This window comes from Mustelus asterias, chromosome 11, assembly GCF_964213995.1.
Source record: "Mustelus asterias chromosome 11, sMusAst1.hap1.1, whole genome shotgun sequence".
Classification (NCBI taxonomy): Eukaryota; Metazoa; Chordata; class Chondrichthyes; order Carcharhiniformes; family Triakidae; genus Mustelus; species Mustelus asterias.
This window is the reverse complement of record NC_135811.1, coordinates 98150413-98173423: the sequence shown is the minus strand read 5'-3', so window position 1 is coordinate 98173423 and position 23011 is coordinate 98150413. Positions and strand designations below refer to the sequence as shown.

Here is a 23011-nt window from a genome sequence, read left to right as displayed (position 1 = left end):
GGAACCTTGTGACACTTCATGATGTTAAAAGTGCTATATAAACACAAGCTCCAAGTGAGAGTTCAAAGTGATTTTTGATTTGGTTCCCAATAGATTGGGGGCCAGCGCACAGAATCACTGCCACAAAACTGCTGTGAAGAGAAATCATCGCAAGCCTGGCCTGGCCTTGAACCCGAGGCTCTAGAAGCAAAAGATTTGAGGATCTGAAAATCCGTTCCTTTTGTGTTTTTCAGGGACTGGTTTCGACATAGAGGAAGAGGGCCATGACAACCTCGCAGCCCTCCACCCTGGGGGAGCTCCAGCTCTATCGAGTCCTGCAGCGGGCAAACCTTCTGGTGTATTACGATGCTTTCATCCAGCAAGGGGGGGATGATGTCCAGCAGCTCTGCGATGCTGCGGAGGAGGAATTCCTGGAGATCATGGCCCTGGTGGGCATGTCCAGTAAGCCGCTCCATGTCCGACGCCTTCAGAAGGCCTTGCAGGAATGGATCACCAACCCCACTGCCTTCAACCAGCCCCTCACCAAACTCCCGGCGAGCAGCATTCCCATTGCCAAAATCTCGGAACTGAACACCACAGCGAGTAGCCCCAACTCTGTCTCCTCCTCTGCCCAAGAGCAGCAGGCGCGGCTGGCGCAGAGCCTGGCCGCCGGGCAGGAGATCGCCAACAACCACGCCTCGTCGCGGCTGACCGAGACCTCGTCGCAGACGGAAACGTTGGCCAGTGGGCACCCCCTGCCCAGCATCTCCAACGTGATGACCATAACCAAGGAGGAGCCCCACTCGCCGCCCAAAGACGGCCCCTCCCTGCCGCTGACCCCCGACGTGGTGCAGATCATCGGAGCGTGTGCCGAGCGCCTCATCCAGACGGTGCCCAGGATGGACCCCAAGGAGTTGGAGTGCGTCTTCATCAGCAACAAGAAAATGGCCAAAACCCTGGGACACATCTTCGAGATGAGTGAGCAGGAGCCACAACGCGAGGAGGAGATTCGCAAGTTCAGCGCCATATACGGGAGGTTCGACTCCAAACGAAAAGATGGAAAAAATCTAACTTTGCACGAGGTACAGTAACTGTTTTGTCATAAAATCGAATCATAGAAAGGTTACAGCACAGATGTCTATTGTCTCTGTGCTAGCTCTCTGTAAAAGCAACTCAGCTTGTCCCACTCTCCCACCATTTCCGCTTAAATCTTTCCTTTAGATAATTATCCAATTCCCTTTCGAAAGCCCCGATTATATCTTGCCTCTGCTATAGTTTTTCCCTGTGTTAAATTCTCCCTCAGTGTACCCGAACAGGCGGCGACTAGGGGATTTTCACAGTAACTTCATTGCAGTGTTAATGTAAGCCTACTTGTGTCTCACTATGACGTTCAGGCCTCTCATGATTTTGAACACTTCTATCACATCTGGGGCAGCACGATGGCACAGTGGTTAGCACTGCTGCCTCACAGCGCCAGGGACCCGGGTTCGATTCCCGACTTGGGTCAGTGTCTGTGTGGAGTTTGCACGTTCTCCCCGTGTCTGCATGGGTTTCCTTCGGGTGCTCCGGTTTCCTCCCACAGTCCAAAGATGTGTGGGTTAGGTGGACTGGCCATGCTAAATTGACCCTCGTATCAGGGGATTAGCAGGATGGATATGTGGGGTTACGGGAATAGGGCCTGAGTGGGATTGTGGTTGGTGCAGACTCGATGGACGGATGGCCTCTTTCTGCACTGTAGGGATTCAATGAAACATCTCCCCTCATCCTTCTCTTCTCCAAGGAGAACAGCCCCAACTTCTCCAATCTATCCACGTAACTGAAGTTCCTCGTCTCTTGAACCTTTCTCAAGAATCTTTTCTGAACCCTCTCTAATGTCTTCACATCATTCCTAAAGTCTGGCGCCCAGTATTGGGCACATTATATGACTATATTTGTTCTCCTTTGGCTGAGAAATTATGCTTTGCATGTGAATGGAGGTAGCAGTGGTACCGTGCAAACTGTAGCCAGTAGATTTGGTTACATGCCTGGCTAATTAAATGTAAATGTAAGCACTTTCCTCCACAGTGTCAATACGCTACATTGCATAGTCACATAAATGCATTCTGGGTGTTTCCTGGTTCAATCGACTCTCCTATAAAGTGTTTAAACACCAGGCATCAACAACACTGCAGCATCTCTCTCCGTATTGAGTTCTATTCAGTCAGATGTAACCCTGTTCCATAATAGCAGCCCTTTATACCATGGAAGAATCATGGAATCTCTACAGTGCAGAAGGAGGCCATTCAGTCCATCGAGTCTGCATTGACTTTCCAACAGAGCATCTTACCTCCCCCCCCCCCCCCCGGGCCCTATCCCGATACTAAGTAGCAATTTGACATGGCTAATACCCCTAATCTTAATATCTTGGGACATTAAAGGGCAATTTAGAATGGCCAATCCACCTAACCTGCACATTCTCCTAGGATTCTTTGGGAGGCAAGGGATGAGATTGCAGAGCCTTTGGCTTTGATCTTTGGGTCCTCGCTGTCCACGGGGATAGTGCCAGAGGACTGGAGAATGGCGAATGTTGTTCCTCTGTTTAAGAAAGGGAATAGAAATGACCCTGGTAATTATAGACCGGTTAGTCTTACTTCGGTGGTTGGTAAATTGATGGAAAAGGTCCTTAGGGATGGGATTTACGACCATTTAGAAAGATGCGGATTAATCCGGGATAGTCAGCACGGATTCGTGAAGGGCAAGTCGTGCCTCACAAATTTGATAGAATTTTTTGAGGAGGTAACTAAGTGTGTTGATGAAGGTAGGGCAGTTGATGTCACATACATGGATTTTAGTAAGGCGTTTGATAAGGTCCCCCATGGTCGACTTATGATGAAAGTGAGGAGGTGTGGGATAGAGGGAAAGTTGGCCGATTGGATAGGTAAGTGGCTGTCTGATCGAAGACAGAGGGTGGTGGTGGATGGAAAATTTTCGGATTGGAGGCAGGTTGCTAGCGGAGTGCCGCAGGGATCAGTGCTTGGTCCTCTGCTCTTTGTGATTTTTATTAATGACTTAGAGGAGGGGGCTGAAGGATGGATCAGTAAATTTGCTGATGACACCAAGATTGGTGGAGTAGTGGATGAGGTGGAGGGCTGTTGTAGGCTGCAAAGAGACATAGATAGGATGCAAAGCTGGACTGAAAAATGGCAAATGGAGTTTAACCCTGATAAATGTGAGGTGATTCATTTTGGTAGGACTAATTTAAATGTGGATTACAGGGTCAAAGGTAGGGTTCTGAAGACTGTGGAGGAACAGAGAGATCTTGGGGTCCATATCCACAGATCTCTAACGGTTGCCACTCAAGTGGATAGAGCTGTGAAGAAGGCCTATAGTGTGTTAGCTTTTATTAACAGGGGGTTGGAGTTTAAGAGCCGTGGGGTTATGCTGTAACTGTACAGGACCTTGGTGAGACCACATTTGGAATATTGTGTGCAGTTCTGGTCACCTCACTATAAGAAGGATGTGGAAGCACTGGAAAGAGTGCAGAGGAGATTTACCAGGATGCTGCTTGGTTTGGAGGGTAGGTCTTATGAGGAAAGGTAGAGGGAGCTAGGGCTGTTCTCTCTGGAGCGGAGGAGGCTGAGGGGAGACTTAGTAGAGGTTTATAAAATGATGAAGGGGATAGATAGAGTGAACGTTCAAAGACTATTTCCTCGGGTGGATGGAGCTATTACAAGGGGGCATAACTATAGGGTTCGTGGTGGGAGATACAGGAAGGATATCAGAGGTAGGTTCTTTACGCAGAGAGTGGTTGGGTTGTGGAATGGACTGCCTACAGTGATAGTGGAGTCAGACACTTTAGGAACATTTAAGCGGTTATTGGATAGGCACATGGAGCACACCAGGATGATAGGGAGTGGGATAGCTTGATCTTGATTTCAGATAAAGCTTGGCACAACATCGTGGGCCGAAGGGCCTGTTCTGTGCTGTACTGTTCTATATTTGGAGTGTGGGAGGAAACCGGAGCACCCGGAGGAAACCCATGCAGACACTGGGAGAATATGCAGATTCTGCACAGTCACTCGAGACCGGAATTGCACCCTGGTCCCAGATGCAGCAGTGCTAACCACTGTGCCACCATGCCCCCCCGACTACTGAAGTAGTTTCTTTGGTCTGCCGATGCCTTTACATTGGTTTGTCCTGTTTTAAGGAATCCAATGCCGTTCGGAAGCACAGTTCTTGGGACAATTGGAGTTGAATTCCGGCTCAGTGTGGAAGTGGTGGGCTCGTGCAGTTTGCACGTTCTGCGAACTTGAGTCAGCAGCAGCAAGCCACCTGTCGTTATCCCCAGCAAGATAACTTTATCTTATCCTCACCCTGGTTAGCCTCATCCTGTCCCTAATCCCCACCAGCCCTACAACCCTCCGATATCGCAACTCTCCTCCAGTGCTGGCCTCTTGTACATCTTCAATATCGGTCGCCTCTCTATTGATGGCTGTACCTTCAGCTATCTAGGCCCTAAGCTCTGGAATTTGCTGTCTTAACCCCTCTCCCACTTTTAAGATGCTCCTTAAAACCACTTCCCCTAAAATCACCGTATGGGACTCGGTGCCACATTTTAATCAGTAACACTTCTGTGAGAGCACTAAGATCGGAATTCTCTGGCCACGCTGGTCTAAAAGCTGGAAATTACTGCCCGACTGTCAATGGGCCTTCACATTGTCCACAACCCGCCAGCTGCAGTGGCGGGCAGGGTGGGAGAATTCCGGCCCAGGGTTTGCTCTATAGGAATCCAAGTTGTTGAGTTTTCTCTCATTGCTGTACAATTTACAAAGAAGATTGTTCACTGCCTTTGTTAGTAGTTCATAGAATCATCGAATCCCTACAGTGCAGAACGAGACCATTCGATCCACCGAGCCTGCACCAACAACAATCCCACCCAGATCCTGTCACCATAACCCCACATATTAACCCTGCTAGTCCCCCTGACACTTAAGGGCCAATTTAGCATGGCCAATCCACCTAAACTGCACATCTTTGGAGTGTGGGAGGAAACCGGAGCACCTGGAGGAAACCCACGCAGACACGGGGAGAATGTGCAAACTCCACACAGTCACCCAAGGCTGGGATGGAACCTGGGTCCCTAGCTCTGTGAGGCAGCAGTGCTAGCCATTGTGCCGCCGTGCCTCCCAAATTTAGTTGGTTATTCTGGCAACCCTGGTACAACAGTCTCACTGTGTTCAGCCAGTCCAACATTCAGTTCTGATAGTGATATGATCAACAGCTTTTCAACATTCACTTGTCTGGTTTGCCATGCAAATTATAGCATAGAGTCATCGAGGTTTACAGCATGGACATGCCGCCCTTTTTTTAACCACTAAGCTAGTCCCAATTGCCCGCATTTGGCCCATATCCCTCTATACTAATCTTACCCATGTAACTATTTTAATGCTTTTTAAAAGAAAAAATTGTACCCGCCTCTACTACTACCTCTGGCAGCTTGTTCCAGACACTCACCACCCTGTGTGCGAAAAAGATGCCTCTCTGGATCCTTTTGTATCTCTCCCACTCACCTTAAACCTATGCCCTCTAGTTTTAGACTCCCCTACCTTTTGGAAAAGATGTTGACTACCTAGCTGATCTGTGCCTCTCGTTATTTTATAGACCTCTATAAGGTCACCCCTCAGCCTCCTACGCTCCAGCGAAAAAGTCCCAGTCTATCCAGCCTCTCCTTATAACTCAAACCATCAAAGAACAAAGAACAATACAGCACAGGAACAGGCCCTTCGGCCCTCCAAGCCTGCGCCGCTCATGTGCCCACTTGACCATTCTTTTGTATCCCTCTATTCCCAGTCTGTTCATGTGGTTATCTAGATAAGTCTTAAACGATCCCAGCGTGTCCGCCTCAATCACCTTGCTTGGCAGTGCATTCCAGGCCCCCACCACCCTCTGTGTAAAATACGTCCCCCTGACATCGGTGTTGAACCTTGCCCCCCTCACCTTGAACCCGTGACCCCTTGTGTTCGTCACCTCCGACCTGGGAAAAAGCTTCCCACTGTTCACTCTATCTATGCCCTTCATAATTTTATACACCTCTATTACGTCACCCCTCATCCTCCGTCTTTCCAGGGAGAACAACCCCAGTTTACCTAATCTCTCCTCATAGCTAAGACCCTCCATACCAGGCAACATCCTGGTAAACCTTCTCTGTACTCTCTCCAAAGCCTCCACGTCTTTCTGGTAGTGTGGCGACCAGAACTGGATGCAGTATTCCAAATGTGGCCTAACCATCGATCTATACAGCCGCAACATCATATGCCAACTTTTATATTCTATGCCCCGTCCAATAAAGGCAAGCATGCCATATGCCTTCTTCACCACCCTCTCCACCTGTGCTGCCACCTTTAAGGATCTGTGGACTTGTACACCCAGGTCCCTCTGTGTGTCTATACTCCTGATGGTTCTGCCATTTATTGTATAGCACCCCCTTACATTAGATCTACCGAAATGCATCACTTCGCATTTATCTGGATTAAATTCCATCTGCCATTTCTCCGCCCAATGTTCTAGCCTATCTATATCCTGCTGTATTCTCTGACAATGTTCATCACTATCCGCAACTCCAGCAATCTTCGTGTTGTCCGCAAACTTACTGATCACACCCAGCTACATCTTCCTCCAAATCATTTATATATATCACAAACAGCAGAGGTCCCAGTACAGAGCCCTGTGGAACACCACTAGTAAGAAGTCTCACAACACCAGGTTAAAGTCCAACAAGTTTATTTGGTAGCAAATACCATAAGCTTTCAGAGCACAGCTCCTTCGTCAGATGGAGTGGATATCTGTTCTCAAACAGTGCAAACAGACACAGAAATCAAATTACAGAATACTGATTAGAATGCAAATCTCTACAGCCAGCCAGGTCTTAAATGTACAGACAATGTGGGTGGAGGGAGCATTCAACACAGGTTAAAGAGATGTGTATTGTCTCCAGACAGAACAGCTGGTGAAATTCTGCAAGTCTAGGAGGCAAGCTGTGGGGGTTACTGATAATGTGACATAAATCCAACATCCCGGTTTAGGCCGTCCTCACGACACACGACAGCGCAGAGTCGCTGAGCAGAAACTGATAGCCAAGTTCCGCACACATGAGGACGGCCTAAACCGGGATGTTGGATTTATGTCACATTATCAGTAACCCCCACAGCTTGCCTCCTGGACTTGCAGAATTTCACTAGCTGTTCTGTCTGGAGACAATACACATCTCTTTAACCTGTGTCGAATGCTCCCTCCACCCACATTGTCTGTACATTTAAGACCTGGCTGGCTGTAGAGATTTGCATTCTAATCAGTATTCTGTAATTTGATTTCTGTGTCTGTCTGCACTGTTTGAGAACAGATATCCACTCCATCTGACGAAGGAGCTGTGCTCCGAAAGCTTATGGTATTTGCTACCAAATAAACCTGTTGGACTTTAACCTGGTGTTGTGAGACTTCTTACTGTGCTTACCCCAGTCCAACGCAGGCATCTCCACATCATGAATACCACTAGTCACAGACCTCCAACCGGAAAAAGACCCATCCACTCCTACCCTCTGTCTTCTATGGCTAAGTCAGTTCTCCACCCATCTAGCTAGCTCACCTTTTATCCCGTGAGATTTAACCTTTTGCACCAGCCTGCCAGCAGGGACCTTGTCAAACGCTTTACTAAAATCCATATAGACTACATCCAAGGCCCTTCCTTTGTCAATCGTTTTTGTCACCTCCTCAAAAAACTCAACCAAATTTGTGAGGCATGATCTCCCTCGTACAAAACCATGCTGTCTATCGCTAATGAGATTATTCAGTTCTAAATGCGCATATACCCTATCTCTAAGAATCTTCTCCAACAACTTCCGTACCACGGACGTCAAGCTCACCGGCCTATAATTTCCTGGGTTATCCTTGCTACCCTTCTTAAATAACGGGACCACATTTGCTATCCTCCAATCCTCTGGGACCTCACCTGTGTCCAGTGAAGAGACAAAGGTTTCTGTTAGAGGCCCAGCAATTGCATCTCTCGCCTCCCTGAGGAGTCTAGGATAGATGCCATCCGGCCCTGGGGATTTGTCTGTCTTAATGTTTCCTAAAAAACCTAACACTTCCTCCCTTGTAATTGAGATTTTTTCTAACGGGTCAACGCATCTCTCTGAGACACTCCCAGTCAACATGTCCCTCTCCTTTGTGAATACTGATGCAAAGATCAAGTCCCGGTAGCATCCTCGTAGATCTTTTCTGCACTCTTTCTAGTTTAATAATATCTTTTTTATAATAGGGGGACCAGAACTGTACACAGTATTCCAAGTGTGGCCTTACCAATGTCTTGTACAACTTCACCAAGATGTTCCAACTCCTGTATTCAATGTTCTGACCAATGAAACCAAGCATGCTGAATGCCTTCTTGTCAACCTGTGACTCCACTTTCAAGGAGCTATGAACCTTACCCCTAGATCTCTTTGTTCTATAACCCTCCCCAATGTCCGGCCATTAACTGAGTAAGTCCTGCCCTGGTTCGATCTACCAGAATGTATCACCTCGCATCTACCATTCATTGGCCCACTGGCCCAATTGATCAAGATCCTGTTGCAATCCTAGATAACCTTCTTCACTTCCCACTATGCCACCAATCTTGGTGTCATCTGCAAACTTACTAACTCAATTCTCCTCAATTCTCATCCAAATCATTAAAATAAATGACACATAACAGTGATAGAGGTTCAGTCCGTAATCTGTCCTGTTGGAACTGATCTGAGCTGGCAAGGTACGGTTTTTTACAACTGGCCTCCACTGCCCTTGGCTCAGGAGGAATCAGCCAGTGTTCCAAACCTTGATGACAATCCAGCGAGGAGAAGATCAGAACAGACTGCGAGGGCCCTACAGTCGAATAGTTGATAACCAGTCACTGACTGGGCACCGGCATAAAGAATGTTCTTTCTATATGTTCATTCATGGCCTGTGGACATCGCATTTATTGCCTATCACTAATTGCCCTTGAGAAGATGGTGGTGAGCCGCCTTCTTGGAACTGCTGCAGTTCCTGTGGTATAAGTACACCCATGGCGCTGTTAGGGAGGGAATTTCAGGATTTTGATCCAGCGACAGTGAAGGGATGGTGTTATAGTTCCCACGGCAGGATGGCGAGTGAGAGGGTGACGTTCCCTTGTGTCTGCTGACTCCGTCCTTCAGTGTGGTAGGGGTTGTGGGTTTGGGAGGTGCCGTTGAAGGAAATGACTAAGGCTGCCCATGTAAATGCCATCCTATAAGTTTAAAAGCTTATATATTAGTGTCACAAGTATGCTTACATTGACACTGCAATGAAGTTACTGTAAAAATCCCCTACTCCCTTCCAAAATAATTTGGAGCATGTGAGTGTTTTAGGACATTTCTTTAGGACTTCAGTGCTTGGTACATGTGAAAAGTTATTTGTTTTATTCATCCGTGGGACATGGGCGTCGCTGGCTGGTCAGCATTTATTGCCCATCCCTAGTTCCCCTTGGAGGGCAGTTGAGAGTCAACCACATTGCTGTGGCTCTGGAGTCACACGTAGGCCAGACCGGGTAAGGACGGCAGATTTCCTTCCCTAAAGGACATCAGTGAACCAGATGGGTTTTTCTGACGATGGTTTCATGGTCATCGGTAGATTCTTAATTCCAGATATTTTTATATTGAATTCAGATTCCACCATCTGCTGTAGTGGGATTTGAACCTGGGTCCCTAGAACATTTAGCTGAATTTCTGGATTAATGGTCCAGCGAAAATGCCACTTGGCCATTGCTTCTTTTCTTTCTCTTGGGCTGGCTTACTGGTGAGCTGCTGCCTCTCATAGTTCCAACTAGAAGCTAAAGAGGAAAATGTGAGCGTTTCCAAACCATTGCAGCCTGTGTCCTAATTCCCACCAGGTTCTGCTCACCTATCACCCCGGAGCTCATTGACCTCCAGTGACCCCTATCCGGCTACACTTCAATTTGAAAATCCTTTGTCTTTTCAAATCCTCTCATGGCCTCTCCCCACCCAATCTCTAATTTCCTCCAGCCCCAAAACCCTCTGAGATATCCACCCTCCGCCATCTCTGACCTCTTGGACATCCCCCTGCTTGGCTTCTTTCCAGCCATTGGTGGCTATGCCTTCAGCTTCCAGAGCCCTAAGCAGTGGAACTCCCTCCCTAAACCTCCCCTCCTCTCTCTCTCTCCTGCTGTAAATCACGCCTCAAAACCTACCTCTTAGATTGAGCTTTCGGTGTGACTTGCAGACGGATTTTCCGGCCACACTCGCCCCAAGACCAGGAAATCCTGCCCGAAGCCAACGAACCTTTGCATGGCCCTGTCCTCCCCTGTACAATTCCCGTGGCGGGCGGGACGGGAAACTTCTGCCCAAGATGTCAGATTTTGTCCAATCGCAGATTTGACTATGGTGAAAGCCCTACATTAGAATCGTAGAGTTCCTACAGTGCAGAAGGAGGACATTCGGCCCATCGAGCTTGCACCAACAACAATCTATCCCTGCAACTCCCGTATTTACCCTACTGACACTAAGGGGCAATTTAGCGCGGCCAATCCACTTAACCCGCACATCTTTGGACTGTGGGAGGAAACCGGAGCACCCGGAGGAAACCCACGCGTGCAAGTTGTTGTTGTTGAAAGGGGGAGAAAATTGAAAGACGAGGCCGGTTACGTTTTGTGTGTCTCTGTGCTACGTATAAGGGCACTGTGCGTCCGTCCGAGACCCCGCCAGCTATTCCAACTCCCGTACTTCTTCCCACCTCCCTCCAGCCCTGACCATCGCGGTGCTCCAACCCCCTTGTCCCCTTCACTGGAAAATGTCAGCCTGTCTCCAGTGGGACGCTGGACCTGCCTTTGAGTCCAGGCTCCGTTGCTGCATGGCTTTCTTCATGACTGCCGAACATACTTTCCGCGCCGCCATCACTGAAAATGTTCTCAATCACTTGAATTTAGCGACAGGATTAGCAATGCTGTGTTATAACATTAATCCTGGAATAACATGAACACCAGGACTTTAACCTGGTGATGTGAGACTTCTTACTGTTATAACATTAATCCAGAATTATTGCATTTAAAACAAAAAAAAATCACACTTTCTGCTGTTCGTGTAATTGTTAGCGAGAGAGAATTGGGACGTTCCAAAGGAAATTATTCTTTTTAAGTGTAGTCATTTTTGGAATGTAGGGAACGTGGCAACCAATTTTCCCGCAGCAAGCTCTCACAAACGGCAGTGAGATAAATGACCAGATCGCCTGGAGATCCCAGCACCTCTTGTATTTTACTTTCCATCATTCATTCAATTTGTAAAAGCATGTTACATAGCAGTTCCAATTGGGCATCACGTGAAATGCGATACTGATTTTCTTTCAACACAGTACAAGAGGTGCCTCTCTATATTCACAATCGCATTTATAATGTATATCGATTTTGATTTGATTTATTATTGTCACGTACTGGGATACAGTGAAAAGTATTGTTTCTCGCGCGCTATACAGACAAAGCATACCGTTCATAGAATACATAGGGGAGAAGGAGAGGAGAGGGTGCAGAATGTAGTGTCACAGTCGTAGCTAGGGTGTAGAGTAGGATCAGCTTAATATATGATAGGTCCATTCAAAAGTCTGATGGCAGCTGGGAAGAAGCTGTTCTTCAGTCGGTTGGTACGTGATCTCAGACTTTTGTATCTTTTTCCCGACGGAAGAAGGTGGAAGAGAGGATGTCCGGGGTGCGTAGGGTCCTTGATTATGCTGGCTAGTTTTCCGAGGCAGAGGGAAGTGTGGACAGAGTCAGTGGATGGGAGGTGTTTGCGTGATGGATTGGGCTACATTCACAAGCCTTAGTAGTTTCTAATTGATGTCAAACATACCCTGGTGCAAGTAGCCTAGGGGGTAATACACGGGTTCCAGACCCTCAGAGTCCTATGGCAGGAGGGCCTTAAGACCTTTCATGGCCATGGAGCCTTTGCGATAGTTGCCTGGGACACTAGAGGAGAATGAATGGCGAGGTGCCTGGATCTGTCACCTTCACTAAACTCAGTGCAAGACATTTCAAGAGTGTTGTGACATCTGGAGCCAGTGTGTGTTGCACTTGCCACAATCAACCTTAAACCTGCAACCGTTTAAAGGGAGTTGTGAGGTAGCGGCAGGAATTTATTCCACTTCAAAGGAATGTTTTTAAAGTAAAGACTTGCTTCAGCGTCACCAGCCCTCAGTTAACCTCAGTGGGCATGTCCCCTAGCACAGTGCCACGTCTAGCAGGAAACCCAAAACTTTGCTCTCTTTCGGCTTCTGAGCTTCTTGCGAGGAAGAATAAGCGAGGACGGCGCGCAGCTTATATCCTCCAGGCTGTTGCCTGATCTTCAGCGCGCGTTCGGCCATTTTGAAACCCCAGACATAGAGTGGAAAAATAGACCCAGGAAAATGAGTCAGAGCATCGTGGAAAATGTCCACACAGTCCGCAATCCTGGCTATGCTGAGAAACATGCTCAACATGTGCCTATTTTCAATTCATATTCACTTCGGAGAACTAAGTTACTTCCTTCTCTTTTTAAAGCCTTTTGCTGCCCTCCTCCCTCCAAACAAATAATGGGCCTCCCCAGCCACACTGCCCCCACTCCCCCCAAAACCTTTCAAGGCATCAATTTTGTATTTTCACCCAAATGGCTATTTAGAATCATAGAGGTTTACAGTATGGAAACAGGCCCTTCGGCCCAACTTGTCCATGCTGCCCTTTTTTAAAAATCGCTAAGCTAGTCCCAATTGCCCACATTTGGCCCATATCCCTCCACACCCATCTTAACTGTCTAAATGCTTTTTAAAAGACAAAATTGTACCCGCCTCTACTCCTGCCTCTGGCAGCTCGTTCCAGGCACTCACCACCCTCTGTGTGAAAAAAAATTCTTGTGTGGTGTGTGAGTTTAGACAGCGAATGTTTGAAGGCTATTTGACCAGGGAAGCCATCACAGACTGGGCAGAGCCATTTGTCGCCCGGGGTCATCAGGGGTCACTGGGAGGTGATCAGAAGCCTGAAATCTGCCGTGATCTTCCTTCCCCTTCTCTAACCCGAAGGTACGGAGTGAGGCCGATTGAGAGTAACCGGTAGTTGCTGTGCCCGTGACGAAGAGGGCGGCACAGTTGGTCGGCACTGCTGCCCCACAGGGCCAGGGACCCGGGTTCGGTTCCGACCTCGGGTCACTGTCTGTGTGGAGTCTGCACGTTCTCCCCCCGTGTCTGCGTGGGTTTCCTCCCGGGTGCTCCGGTTTCCTCCCGCAGTCCGAAAAATGTGTGGGTTAGGTTGATTGACCGTGTTAAATTGCCCCTTAGTGTCAGGGGGAACTAGCTTGGGTAAATGCATGGGGTTATGGGGATAGGGCCTGGGTGAGATTGTGGGGTGGGGGTTGGAGGCAGGAGGAGGGAGGGAGGGTGGGTTGGGGGGGTGGAGGCAGGAGGAGGGAGTTAGGGTTTGGGGCTGGAGGCAGGAGGAGGGAGGGAGGGTGGGGGGGTGGAGGCAGGAGGAGGGAGGGAGGGTGGGGGGGTGGAGGCAGGAGGAGGGAGGGAGGGTGGGGGGGTGGAGGCAGGAGGAGGGAAGGTGGGGGAGCTGGAGGCAGGAGGAGGGAGGGAGGGAGGGTGGGGGGGTGGAGGCAGGAGGAGGGAAGGTGGGGGGGGCTGGAGGCAGGAGGAGGGAGGGAGGGTGGGGGGGTGGAGGCAGGAGGAGGGAAAGTTGGGGGGTGGAGGAGGGAGGGAGGGTGTGGGGGGTGAAGGCAGGAGGAGGGTGGGGGTGGTGGTGGCAGGAGGAGGGAGGGAGGGTGGGGGGGGGGGGTGGAGGCAGGAGGAGGGTGGGAGTGCGGGGGGTGATATGGTGAGAGTGTAAAATTCCTCCGCTGTGTGCTTGTTCCTTGGTTAACGGAACCAGATTTTAGATCGAAAACAACCGGTTTCATGGAATGTTTTATCAAAACCAGTCATTGCAAAAGCAGGCGCCCTCTGCGCGAGCGTTCCTCATGAAATTTGTGAAGTCAAAAGCGGTTTTGATGGCGAAGTTTCTCCGTTTGGTGTGTTGAATTTATGTAAGTCAACAGGCACGTCCAATTATCCTGCTTGCTGACTCATTAAAAGGAGCTGGTGACGGGGTGACATTAAAATCCCGTTGCTGCCACCTTTCACCAGAAGCTGTGAGACCTGTTGTGTTCTCAGGTGGTGTGTAGACCTCAGAGGCAGGGCAGAGACAGCAGCTGAAATGCACCGGGATTCAGTCGCTGGACTGAGTGACTTCATTCATTCAGAATGAAATACAGCCAGCTGACGTTTGAAGATTAATCAGCTGCAAGTGGGAATTAGAAAGAACTTGTTGAGGCGGGGGGTGGTTTGGTGGTCTTTGGGGGTGGGTAGTGGGAGGTTTGGGTTGTTGGAGAGAGGCCCGAAGGGAGGGGTAAGGGCGGCACGGTGGCACAGTGGTTAGCGCTGCTGCCTTGCAAAGAGACCTGGGGGTCCTTGTGCATGAGTCGCAAAAACTCAGTCTGCAAGTACAACAGGTGACCAAGAAGGCAAATGGGATAGAATCATAGAATCTACAGCACAGAGACAGGCTCTTCAGCCCAAAATGGTCCATGCCGACCAAAATGCCCATCGAAGCTAACCCCACTTGCCTGCACTTTGCCCATATCCCTCTAAATCTTTCGTATCCATGTATCTGTCCAAATACCTTTTAAATGTTGTCAATGCCCCTGCCTCAACCACTTCATCCGGCAGCTCATTCCACACACGTACCACCCTCTGTGTGAAAAAAGTTGCTCCTCAGGTTCCCTTTAATTCCTTCCCCTCTTAACAAACCTATGCCCTCGAGTTCTCGATTCCTCAAATCTGGGAAAAGGACTGAGTGCATTCACCCTATCCATACCTCTCATGATCTTATGCACCTCTACAAGATAGCCCCTCAGTCTCCTACGCTCCAAAGAAAAGAGTCCTAGCCTGTCCAATCTCTCCCTATAACTCAGTCCCTTGAGTCGTGGCAACATCCTGGTAAATCTCTTATGCATTCTCTCCAGTTTAATAATTTAATAACATCCTATCATCGTTTCATTTCTCCACCTTTTTTTAAAATCCCACTTTCTGTATTTCCCCCCCCCCCCACTACGGCCTACCACCCCCTCATTCCACTAGGGCCAGCTGTTACATGTCTGAGGTTGTCCTTTGCTCTGCCATTTACACATTCTGATCTCTCAATGTGCCGCTATCAGCACCCTTCTTAACCATGGTCACCACCATTTGCATTCCCTTTGTCTTTGGTCTGTGACATCTTTCTCGATCCCTCCACTCCTCACCCTCACAGTGTGAATATCATCCTATTTTCTATTGTCTTCGGCTCTGACTCAAAACGTTGGCTCTATTCTCTCCCCACTGAGACCTGCTGAGACTTTCCAGCATTTTGTTTCAGATTCCAGCACCCGCTGCAATTTGCTTTATTTATAACGATGTATGTTGTACTAGTTTGGTTTTCTTCTCATCATGACCTTTTTAATAAAATTAAATTACCAAGAACTTGCATTAACATAGTGCCATTCCCAGCCAGTATAGTGTTTCAGTACCTTTGACATGTTTTCACTATTGTAGGGAAATCTCGAGGTTTTCATGTTGAAGGATCACGGTTCTGATCAGGCCAGTTACCTCAAGTTGCAGTATCCATGATGCGTGAATCTTTTCTTGACTAAGATAAAGTTGTGAGGCAAATTTTCTTTGAAGAAAATTACTTGATGTTGGCATTTATCGCGAGGGGGATAGAATATAAAAGCAGAGATGTCTTGCTGCATCTGTACAGGGCATTGGTGAGGCCGCAGCTGGAATACTGTGTGCAGTTTTGGTCCCCTTACTTGCGAAAGGATATATTGGCCTTGGAGGGAGTGCAGAGAAGGTTCACCAGGTTGATACCAGAGATGAGGGGTGTAGATTATGAGGAGAGATTGAGCAGATTAGGTTTGTACTCATTGGAGTTTAGAAGGCTGAGGGGTGATCTTATAGAGGCATATAAGATAATGAAGGGGCTGGATAGGGTAGAAGTGGAGAGATTCTTTCCACTTAGAAAGGAAACCAGAACTAGAGGGCACAGCCTCAAAATAAAGGGGGGTCAGTTTAGGACAGAGTTGAGGAGGAACTTCTTCTCTCAGACGGTGGTGAATCTCTGGAATTCTCTGCCCACTGAAGTGGTGGAGGCTACCTCGTTGAATATGTTTAAGTCACGGATAGATGGATTTTTGATCGGTAGGGGAATTAAGGGTTATGGGGAGCAGGTGGGTAAGTGGAACTGATCCACTTCAGATCAGCCATGATCTTATTGAATGGCGGGGCAGGCTCGAGGGGCTAGATGGCCTACTCCTGCTCCAATTTCTTATGTTCTTATGTTCTCACAGCGCCAGAGATCCGGGTTCAATTCCCGGCTTGGGTCACTGTCTGTGTGGAGTCTGCACACTCTCCCCGTGTCTGCGTGGGTTTCCTCCGGGTGCTCCGGTTTCCTCCCGCATTCTGAAAGACGTGCTGGTTCGGCCCGAACAGGCGCCAGACTGTGGCGACGAGGGGAATTTCACAGTGACTTCATTGCAGTGTTAATGTAAGCCTTACTTGTGGCTAATAAATAAACTTTACTTTTACTTTTTTACTTTTAAGCCCAGCAGTTACCGGACCTTAAGTGGTTAAAGTTAAAAGGTTGAAGTAAAAAGGGGGCTTTTGATGGAAGTACTCACCCCCCCTTCCCACCCCAGGACTAAATCCAATTACTTTTGGGTTTGTCCCCATACCTGAGAACTCCTTCTGCCTGCCGACAAATGAAGCTGGGCGGAAAATGGCTCCTAAGTGGTCAGTAATTGGCCACTTAATGGCCTCAATTGGGGCAAGGACAGGTGGCTTGACCATTGCCTGATTTTGATTTGATTTGATTTATTATTGTCACATGTATTGGTATACAGTGAAAAGTATTGTTTCTTGCGTGCTATACAGATAGAGCATACCGTTCATAGAGAAGGAAAGGAGAGAGTGCAGAATGTAGTGTTACAGTCATAGCTAGGGTGTAGAGAAACACCAGTTTAATATAATATAGGTCCATTCAAAACTCTGATGGCAGCAGGGAAGAAGCTGTTCTTGAATCTGTTGGTCCGTGGCCTCAGACGTTCGTACCTTTTTCCCGAACGGAACAAGGTGGAAGAGAGAATGTCCAGGCGCGTGGGGTCCTTGATTATGCCGGCTGCTTTTCCGAGGCAGCGGGAAGTGTTGACAGAGTCAATGGATGGGGGGATGCCCAATGTAAAATCACCGAGAGTTCGGGGGGGGTGGAAACTGAGTGGGAAGCCCATCTGAGGAATTTTACTCCAGTGCGGTATTAAGGGAGTGCTGCACTATTGCAGGGGATATGAAAAATGCCTTTGGCACTATTTCGAAGAAGAACATGCTAGTTACCCCCATGTCTTGATCAATATTTATCCTTCAATCAACATCATGACAAAAATAAAGATTCCCTGGTCACTGCCACTTGCTGTTTATGGGATCTTGTTGTGATCAGATTGGTTTCTCATATTGCTGTTATGGTGAGCGGGAGGGTAAGTGGAGCTGAGTCCATGAAAAGATCAGCCAACATCTTATTGAATGGCGCAGCAGGCTCGAGGGGCCAGATGGCCTACTCCTGCTCCTGGTTCTTATGTTCAACGGTGACTTGATTTCAGAATTACCTCATTGACCGTAAAGTGATTTGAGGCGCCAGACGGTCAAGAAAGGTGCTATATAAATGCAAGTCATTCTTTCTCGCTGCTGTAATGTGGGAAATGCGACGCACAGCAAGCTCCCACAAACAGGAATGTGCCAATGACCCAGATAATCTGTCATTTTGTGCTGTTGATTGAGGGATCGATATTGGCCAGGGCACCGGAGATAACGCCTTGCTTTTTTTTTTCAAAATCATCTTTTTACGTCCGACAGAGTTTAACTTCTCATCCAAAAGACGCACCTCCAAGGCTTCATTTCGACCAGGCCTCATTGCGGCCTTCATCTAAAGAACAAATCTGATCATGGGACAATGGGTCAACTGGATGGTGTCAGATTCTTTGAATGATCAGTTTGAGACAATGACCATTGTCACGTGGCGCAGGTCCATCAGTTTAAAAAAAAAACAGGTTGAGAAAATATATGTTCTCCGTTTCTCTGCGTTGGAGAGGAAACCTCCTTGCTGCAAGGTTTAAATGAATTCCTATTTAATTAGGGGAGGCATTATAGGGGCCAGTTTTTTTTTGGTGTACTGGTATCAAGTTACTAGAGGAAAAATAACACTGAAGCCAACATACTTTCGTGTGCAGAGTTAGTAATTATGTCACTAGATAACTGCTATGTTAATAGTTATGTCACCAACAGCCACAACAACCTGCATTTAGATTGCTGTTTGTTGTTTTTACTCTCACACCTAGCGATGCAGAAGGCAGACTTTCATCTGTTCCCACAGCGAGGTTGCTAGCCTATCACCAGGGACTTATAGCTTGAGGAGGCATCACTTCATATCAAACGTGGCTGACCAGGAGTCTCTCCCACTCTCACCGCAGCCATTGGCGTGCTTGAAGGATTTTTCAGGTTGATACTCAACCCGTTTGGCCGCGACCTTCCTTGGCCGTCAAGTCCTGCGGGTGGGACTCAAACCCAGACCTTCTGGCTCTGAGGCAGGGACGCTACCCACCGCGCCACAAGACCTCCTATTCAGATAGTGCCTTCAGCCCAATAAAAAAGGCATTTCCTCACGAGGTTTCTTGAGCAAAATTTGACACTGAGCCGCATTAGGCGGTCCGAGGGCAGGTGGCCCAACAGCTCGGCCAGAGGTAGATTTTTAGGGGTGTCTTGAAAGAGCAAAGGGAGGTAAGAGACAAAGGGCGGGGACCTTCTGGCCGTTTATACTGGTCGGATTCTTAAAACCCTGCCGACGACGCATCTGCGGTGGTGAGGGGGTGCATTCAATGGGAAGCCCAGTTAACAGTGGCAGGACCAGAGGATCTCACCACTGACATGTCACCAGGACGGGGGGTACAGTATAAGGAGGGAATTCCAGAGCTTAGGGCCTTGGCAACTGAAGGCATGTCCACCAGGGTGGTGGAGTGATTAAAGTGAAGGATATTTGAGAGGTCAGAGTTAGATCAGGGGAGATATCTGTCAGGTGGTATAACGTCCAGTTCTTCGCCCTCTGTTATACAGTTCAAAATATTCCCCTCCAGATACACTCCAGCTTTGGAAGGACAACAATCTCCAATTGTTTCCCTGGCAATTCTGCACCCGAGCTCAAGTGAATGTAGGGTGATCATTTTAAACACTTGCCTGTTGAAGGAGATCATATTAAACTTTATTTATTAGTCTCACAAGTAAGTTTACGTTAACACTGCGGTGAAGTTACAGGGAAAATCCCCCTATACCCCGTAAAGGTCTCTAAATGGTTTAAGTTCAGCTTTATTAAAATCCAAAGTGACGGCACTGCATTTATCTTCCTGCTGCGGACTTGTTTTATTGGTTTGCGTCGTGTGTTTTCTCTGCTTGCTGGATGGTCCCAAGGAGCTTATCTGTCATTTAAGCGTGTGCTGGGGCGGGCTATCAGAGGGTCTCTGATGATGTATAGGAAGAAAATAAACCGTAGGCCGACAGAGCAGCCTCAGTATCCGAGTCAGCGAGTTTCAGTAAGGACGCGAGACATAGTGCCAGCTAACATTCCGGGCCATCAACATCAGAGGGAGAGGGAGGATGTGCGAGGGGCGGACTTTGTGTGGTTTCCCCTGGGATATAACCAGTGCAAGTATCTGTTCTTCTCTGATTGTATGTGTGTACGTATGTGTATGCACATGTGCGTGCGTGTGTGCATGTGCGTGTGTGTGCGTGTGTGTGCATGAGTGTGTGTGTGCATGAGTGTGTGTGTGTGCATGAGTGTGTGTGTGTGCATGAGTGTGTGTGTGCATGAGTGTGTGTGTGTGCATGAGTGTGTGTGTGTGCATGAGTGTGTGTGTGTGCATGCACGTGTGTGTGCATGCACGTGTGTGTGCATGCGCGTGTGTGTGCATGCGCGTGTGTGTGCATGTGCGTATGTGCGTGTGTGTCTGTGTGTGGGCTAAGTTTCAGTGTGTCTCTGTTTTCCTACGTGACTGAGGGTAAGTTCCTCATTGACTGTACGGGGGCACAGTTTCAGTGTAAGTGGCTAGATTCCTCACCGACTCTGTGTGGGAGTTTGGTTTCAGTGCCTCTGTCTGTCTCTCTCTCTACTCTCAGTCTGCACCTTTTCACTAAAACTGCTAATAGATAAGGTTGGCCACTGGGCTCATTTTAATCCACAACCCCTCCCATCCCATGAATAGCTCCACCTCGTTAATTCTTTAATAATTCCAGGATTTTCATCTGAACCCACCGTGCAGGACAGGACATCTCGAGTGTTGAGCATCGTATGATAAAGAACATCCCCGTGTCAGATCCTAAAGTTACCTCTTGCATGAACTTGAACTCGCGTCTCATTCTTCTGTTCGTACTGTTTAATATAAAGTATTATTTTGGGTTTACCTATTCCATACCATTTACTACCTATAAGTTCACCTTGCACCTCCTGCCCGTGCTGAGACACCCACATGTAACTTTACTTCTCATAACATCCGTAGAATCCCCACAGTGCAGAAGGAGGCCGTTTGGCCCATCGAGTCTGTACCAACCACAATCCCACCCAGGCCCTATCCCCACAACCCCATGCATTTAACCTTGCTAGTCCCCCTGACACTAAGGGGCAATTTAGCATGGCTAATCCACCTAACTTGCACATCTTTGGACTGTGGGAGGAAACCGGAGCACCCGGAGGAAACCCACGCAGGCACGGGGAGAACGTGCAGACTCCGGACAGACAGTCACCCAAGCCGGGAATCGAACCCGGGTCCCTGGCGTTGTGAGGCAGCAGTGCTAACCACTGTGCCACTGTGTCTCCCCCCGAACTCGGACTCCTGACAGTGAAGTCTGGATCCATGCCACTTTCCTTATTAATCGTGTTCTCCCTTCACTCCGAACCAGTTTTGAATATCAGTTCCGCTGAGTCTTTATGAAGCTATTTTTAGTGTTTTTCTCACCGCCTGAGTATCTGTTCCTCAGAGTCAGCAGGAAGCTGTTTGACGATTTACATTGGCATGTCTGGCAACGCCTTGATTTCAAAATTCTCATTCCTGTTTTCAGATGCCCTCTCTCCGCCCTGATTCTGCAATCTCCTCCAGCCCAACAACCCTCCAGGATCTCTGCCCCACGCCTGTTCTGGCCTGTTGTGCAATCCTGATTTTAATCATTGCGCCGTTGGTGGCCATGCCTTCAGCTGCCTTCTTATCTCCTCATGTGGTTTGATATCACAGTTTCTCTGATGCTTCTCTGAGGTGCATTGGAACATTTTATCATGATTAGGGGAGGCGATGGCCTAGTGGTATTATCGCTAGACTATTAATCTAGAAACTCAGCTAACGTTCTGGGGGCTTTGAATCCCGCCGTGGCAGATGGTGGAATTTGAATTCAATAAAAAATATCTGGAATTAAGAATCTACTGATGGCCATGAAACCGATTGTCGGAAAAACCCATCTGGTTCACTAATGTTCTTTAGGGGAGGAAATCTGCCGTCCTTACCTGGTCTGGCCTACATGTGACTCCAGAGCCACAGCAATGTGGTTGACGCTCAAGTGCCTGCGGGCAACTTGGGATGGGCAATAATTAGTGGCCAACCAGCAATGCCCATGTCCCATGAATGAATAAAAATAAGATGCGCTCTATGAATGCAAGGTGTTGTTGGTGGTGGTTTCAGTGTATCCTTTCAAGATGGTTCCCCACAACAGGGTCTATCTTTTGATGTTACATGTAGTTGCCACCCGATTGTGTTCTGGGCGTGCAGTGATGTTTGAGTTCAGTGGTTACTGTTGTTGAAGGGCTGTGGTATTGAGTGAAGGCAGTGCACTGGTGATTCAATGAATTGTCCCACATGTGTTGAGCTTAAGTAGCCACCTCTTTCGACTTTGTGAAGCGTTTGAAACATAGGAGCAGGAGGAGGCCATTTCGAGCCTTCTCCGCCATTCATTACGGTCATGGCAGATCATCCAACTCAATAGCCTAATCCTGTTTTTCCCTGTTGGTGGCACAGTGGTTAGCACTGCTGCCTCACAGCGCCAGGGACCCGGGTTCGATCCCCGATTTGGGTCACCGTCTGTTTGCACGCTCTCCCCGTGTCTGCGTGGGTTTCCTCCGGGTGCTCTGGTTTCCTCCCACAATCTGAAAGACGTGCTGGTTAGGTGCATTGACCCAAACAGGTGCCGGAGTGTGGCGACTAGGAGAGTTTCACAGTAACTTCATTGCAGTGTTAATGTTAGCCTTACTTGTGACTAATAAATAAACATTACTTTACTTTAACCTTTGATCCCATTTGCCCCAAGTGCTGTATCCAGCCGCCTCTTGAATACATTCAATGTTTTGGCATCAACTACTTCCTGTGGTAATGAATTCCACAGGCTCACCACTCGTTGAGTGAAGAAATGTCTCCTCATCTCCGTCCTAAATGGTCTACCCCGAATCCTCAGTCAGTGACCCCTGGTTCTTGACTCCCCCACCATCGGGAACATCCTTCCTGCATCTACCCTGTCTAGTCCTGTTAGAATTTTATAAGTCTCTATGAGATCCCCCCCCCCCTCATTCGCCTGAACTCCAGCGAAAACAATCCTAACCTAATCAATCTCTCCTCATATATCAGTCCCGCCATCCCCGGAACATCTGCTCATCGCGGCTGTTGGGAGACAGGGATGCAGTGGGAATGTCACTGGGCGAGTAGTCCAGGGGCCCAGGCCAACACTGCGGGGTGTGGGTTCAAATCCCAGCACTGTGGCTGGTGGAGGTTAGATTCAACCAATAAATCTGGAATATAAACTAACACTGATTGTTATAGAAACCCATCTGGTTCATTCATGGCTTTTACCCGGTCTGGCCTACATGTGACTCCAGCAATGTGATTGAATC

At 48.3% G+C, this 23011-nt stretch overlaps 1 protein-coding gene across 4 annotated transcripts in view; it reads left to right on the top strand.

Annotated features, from left to right (window-relative positions):
* LOC144500716 (NGFI-A-binding protein 1-like) overlaps nucleotides 1–23011 on the top strand; it is a 76858-nt gene that overhangs the window by 15682 nt on the left and 38165 nt on the right. For all 4 annotated transcript variants that reach the window (XM_078224067.1, XM_078224064.1, XM_078224065.1 and 1 more), the window contains exon 2: nucleotides 234–1061. In XM_078224067.1, coding sequence (XP_078080193.1) covers nucleotides 264–1061 — 798 coding nt within the window. In that variant the 5' untranslated portion in view covers nucleotides 234–263. The remainder of the gene's footprint in view (nucleotides 1–233; nucleotides 1062–23011) is intronic.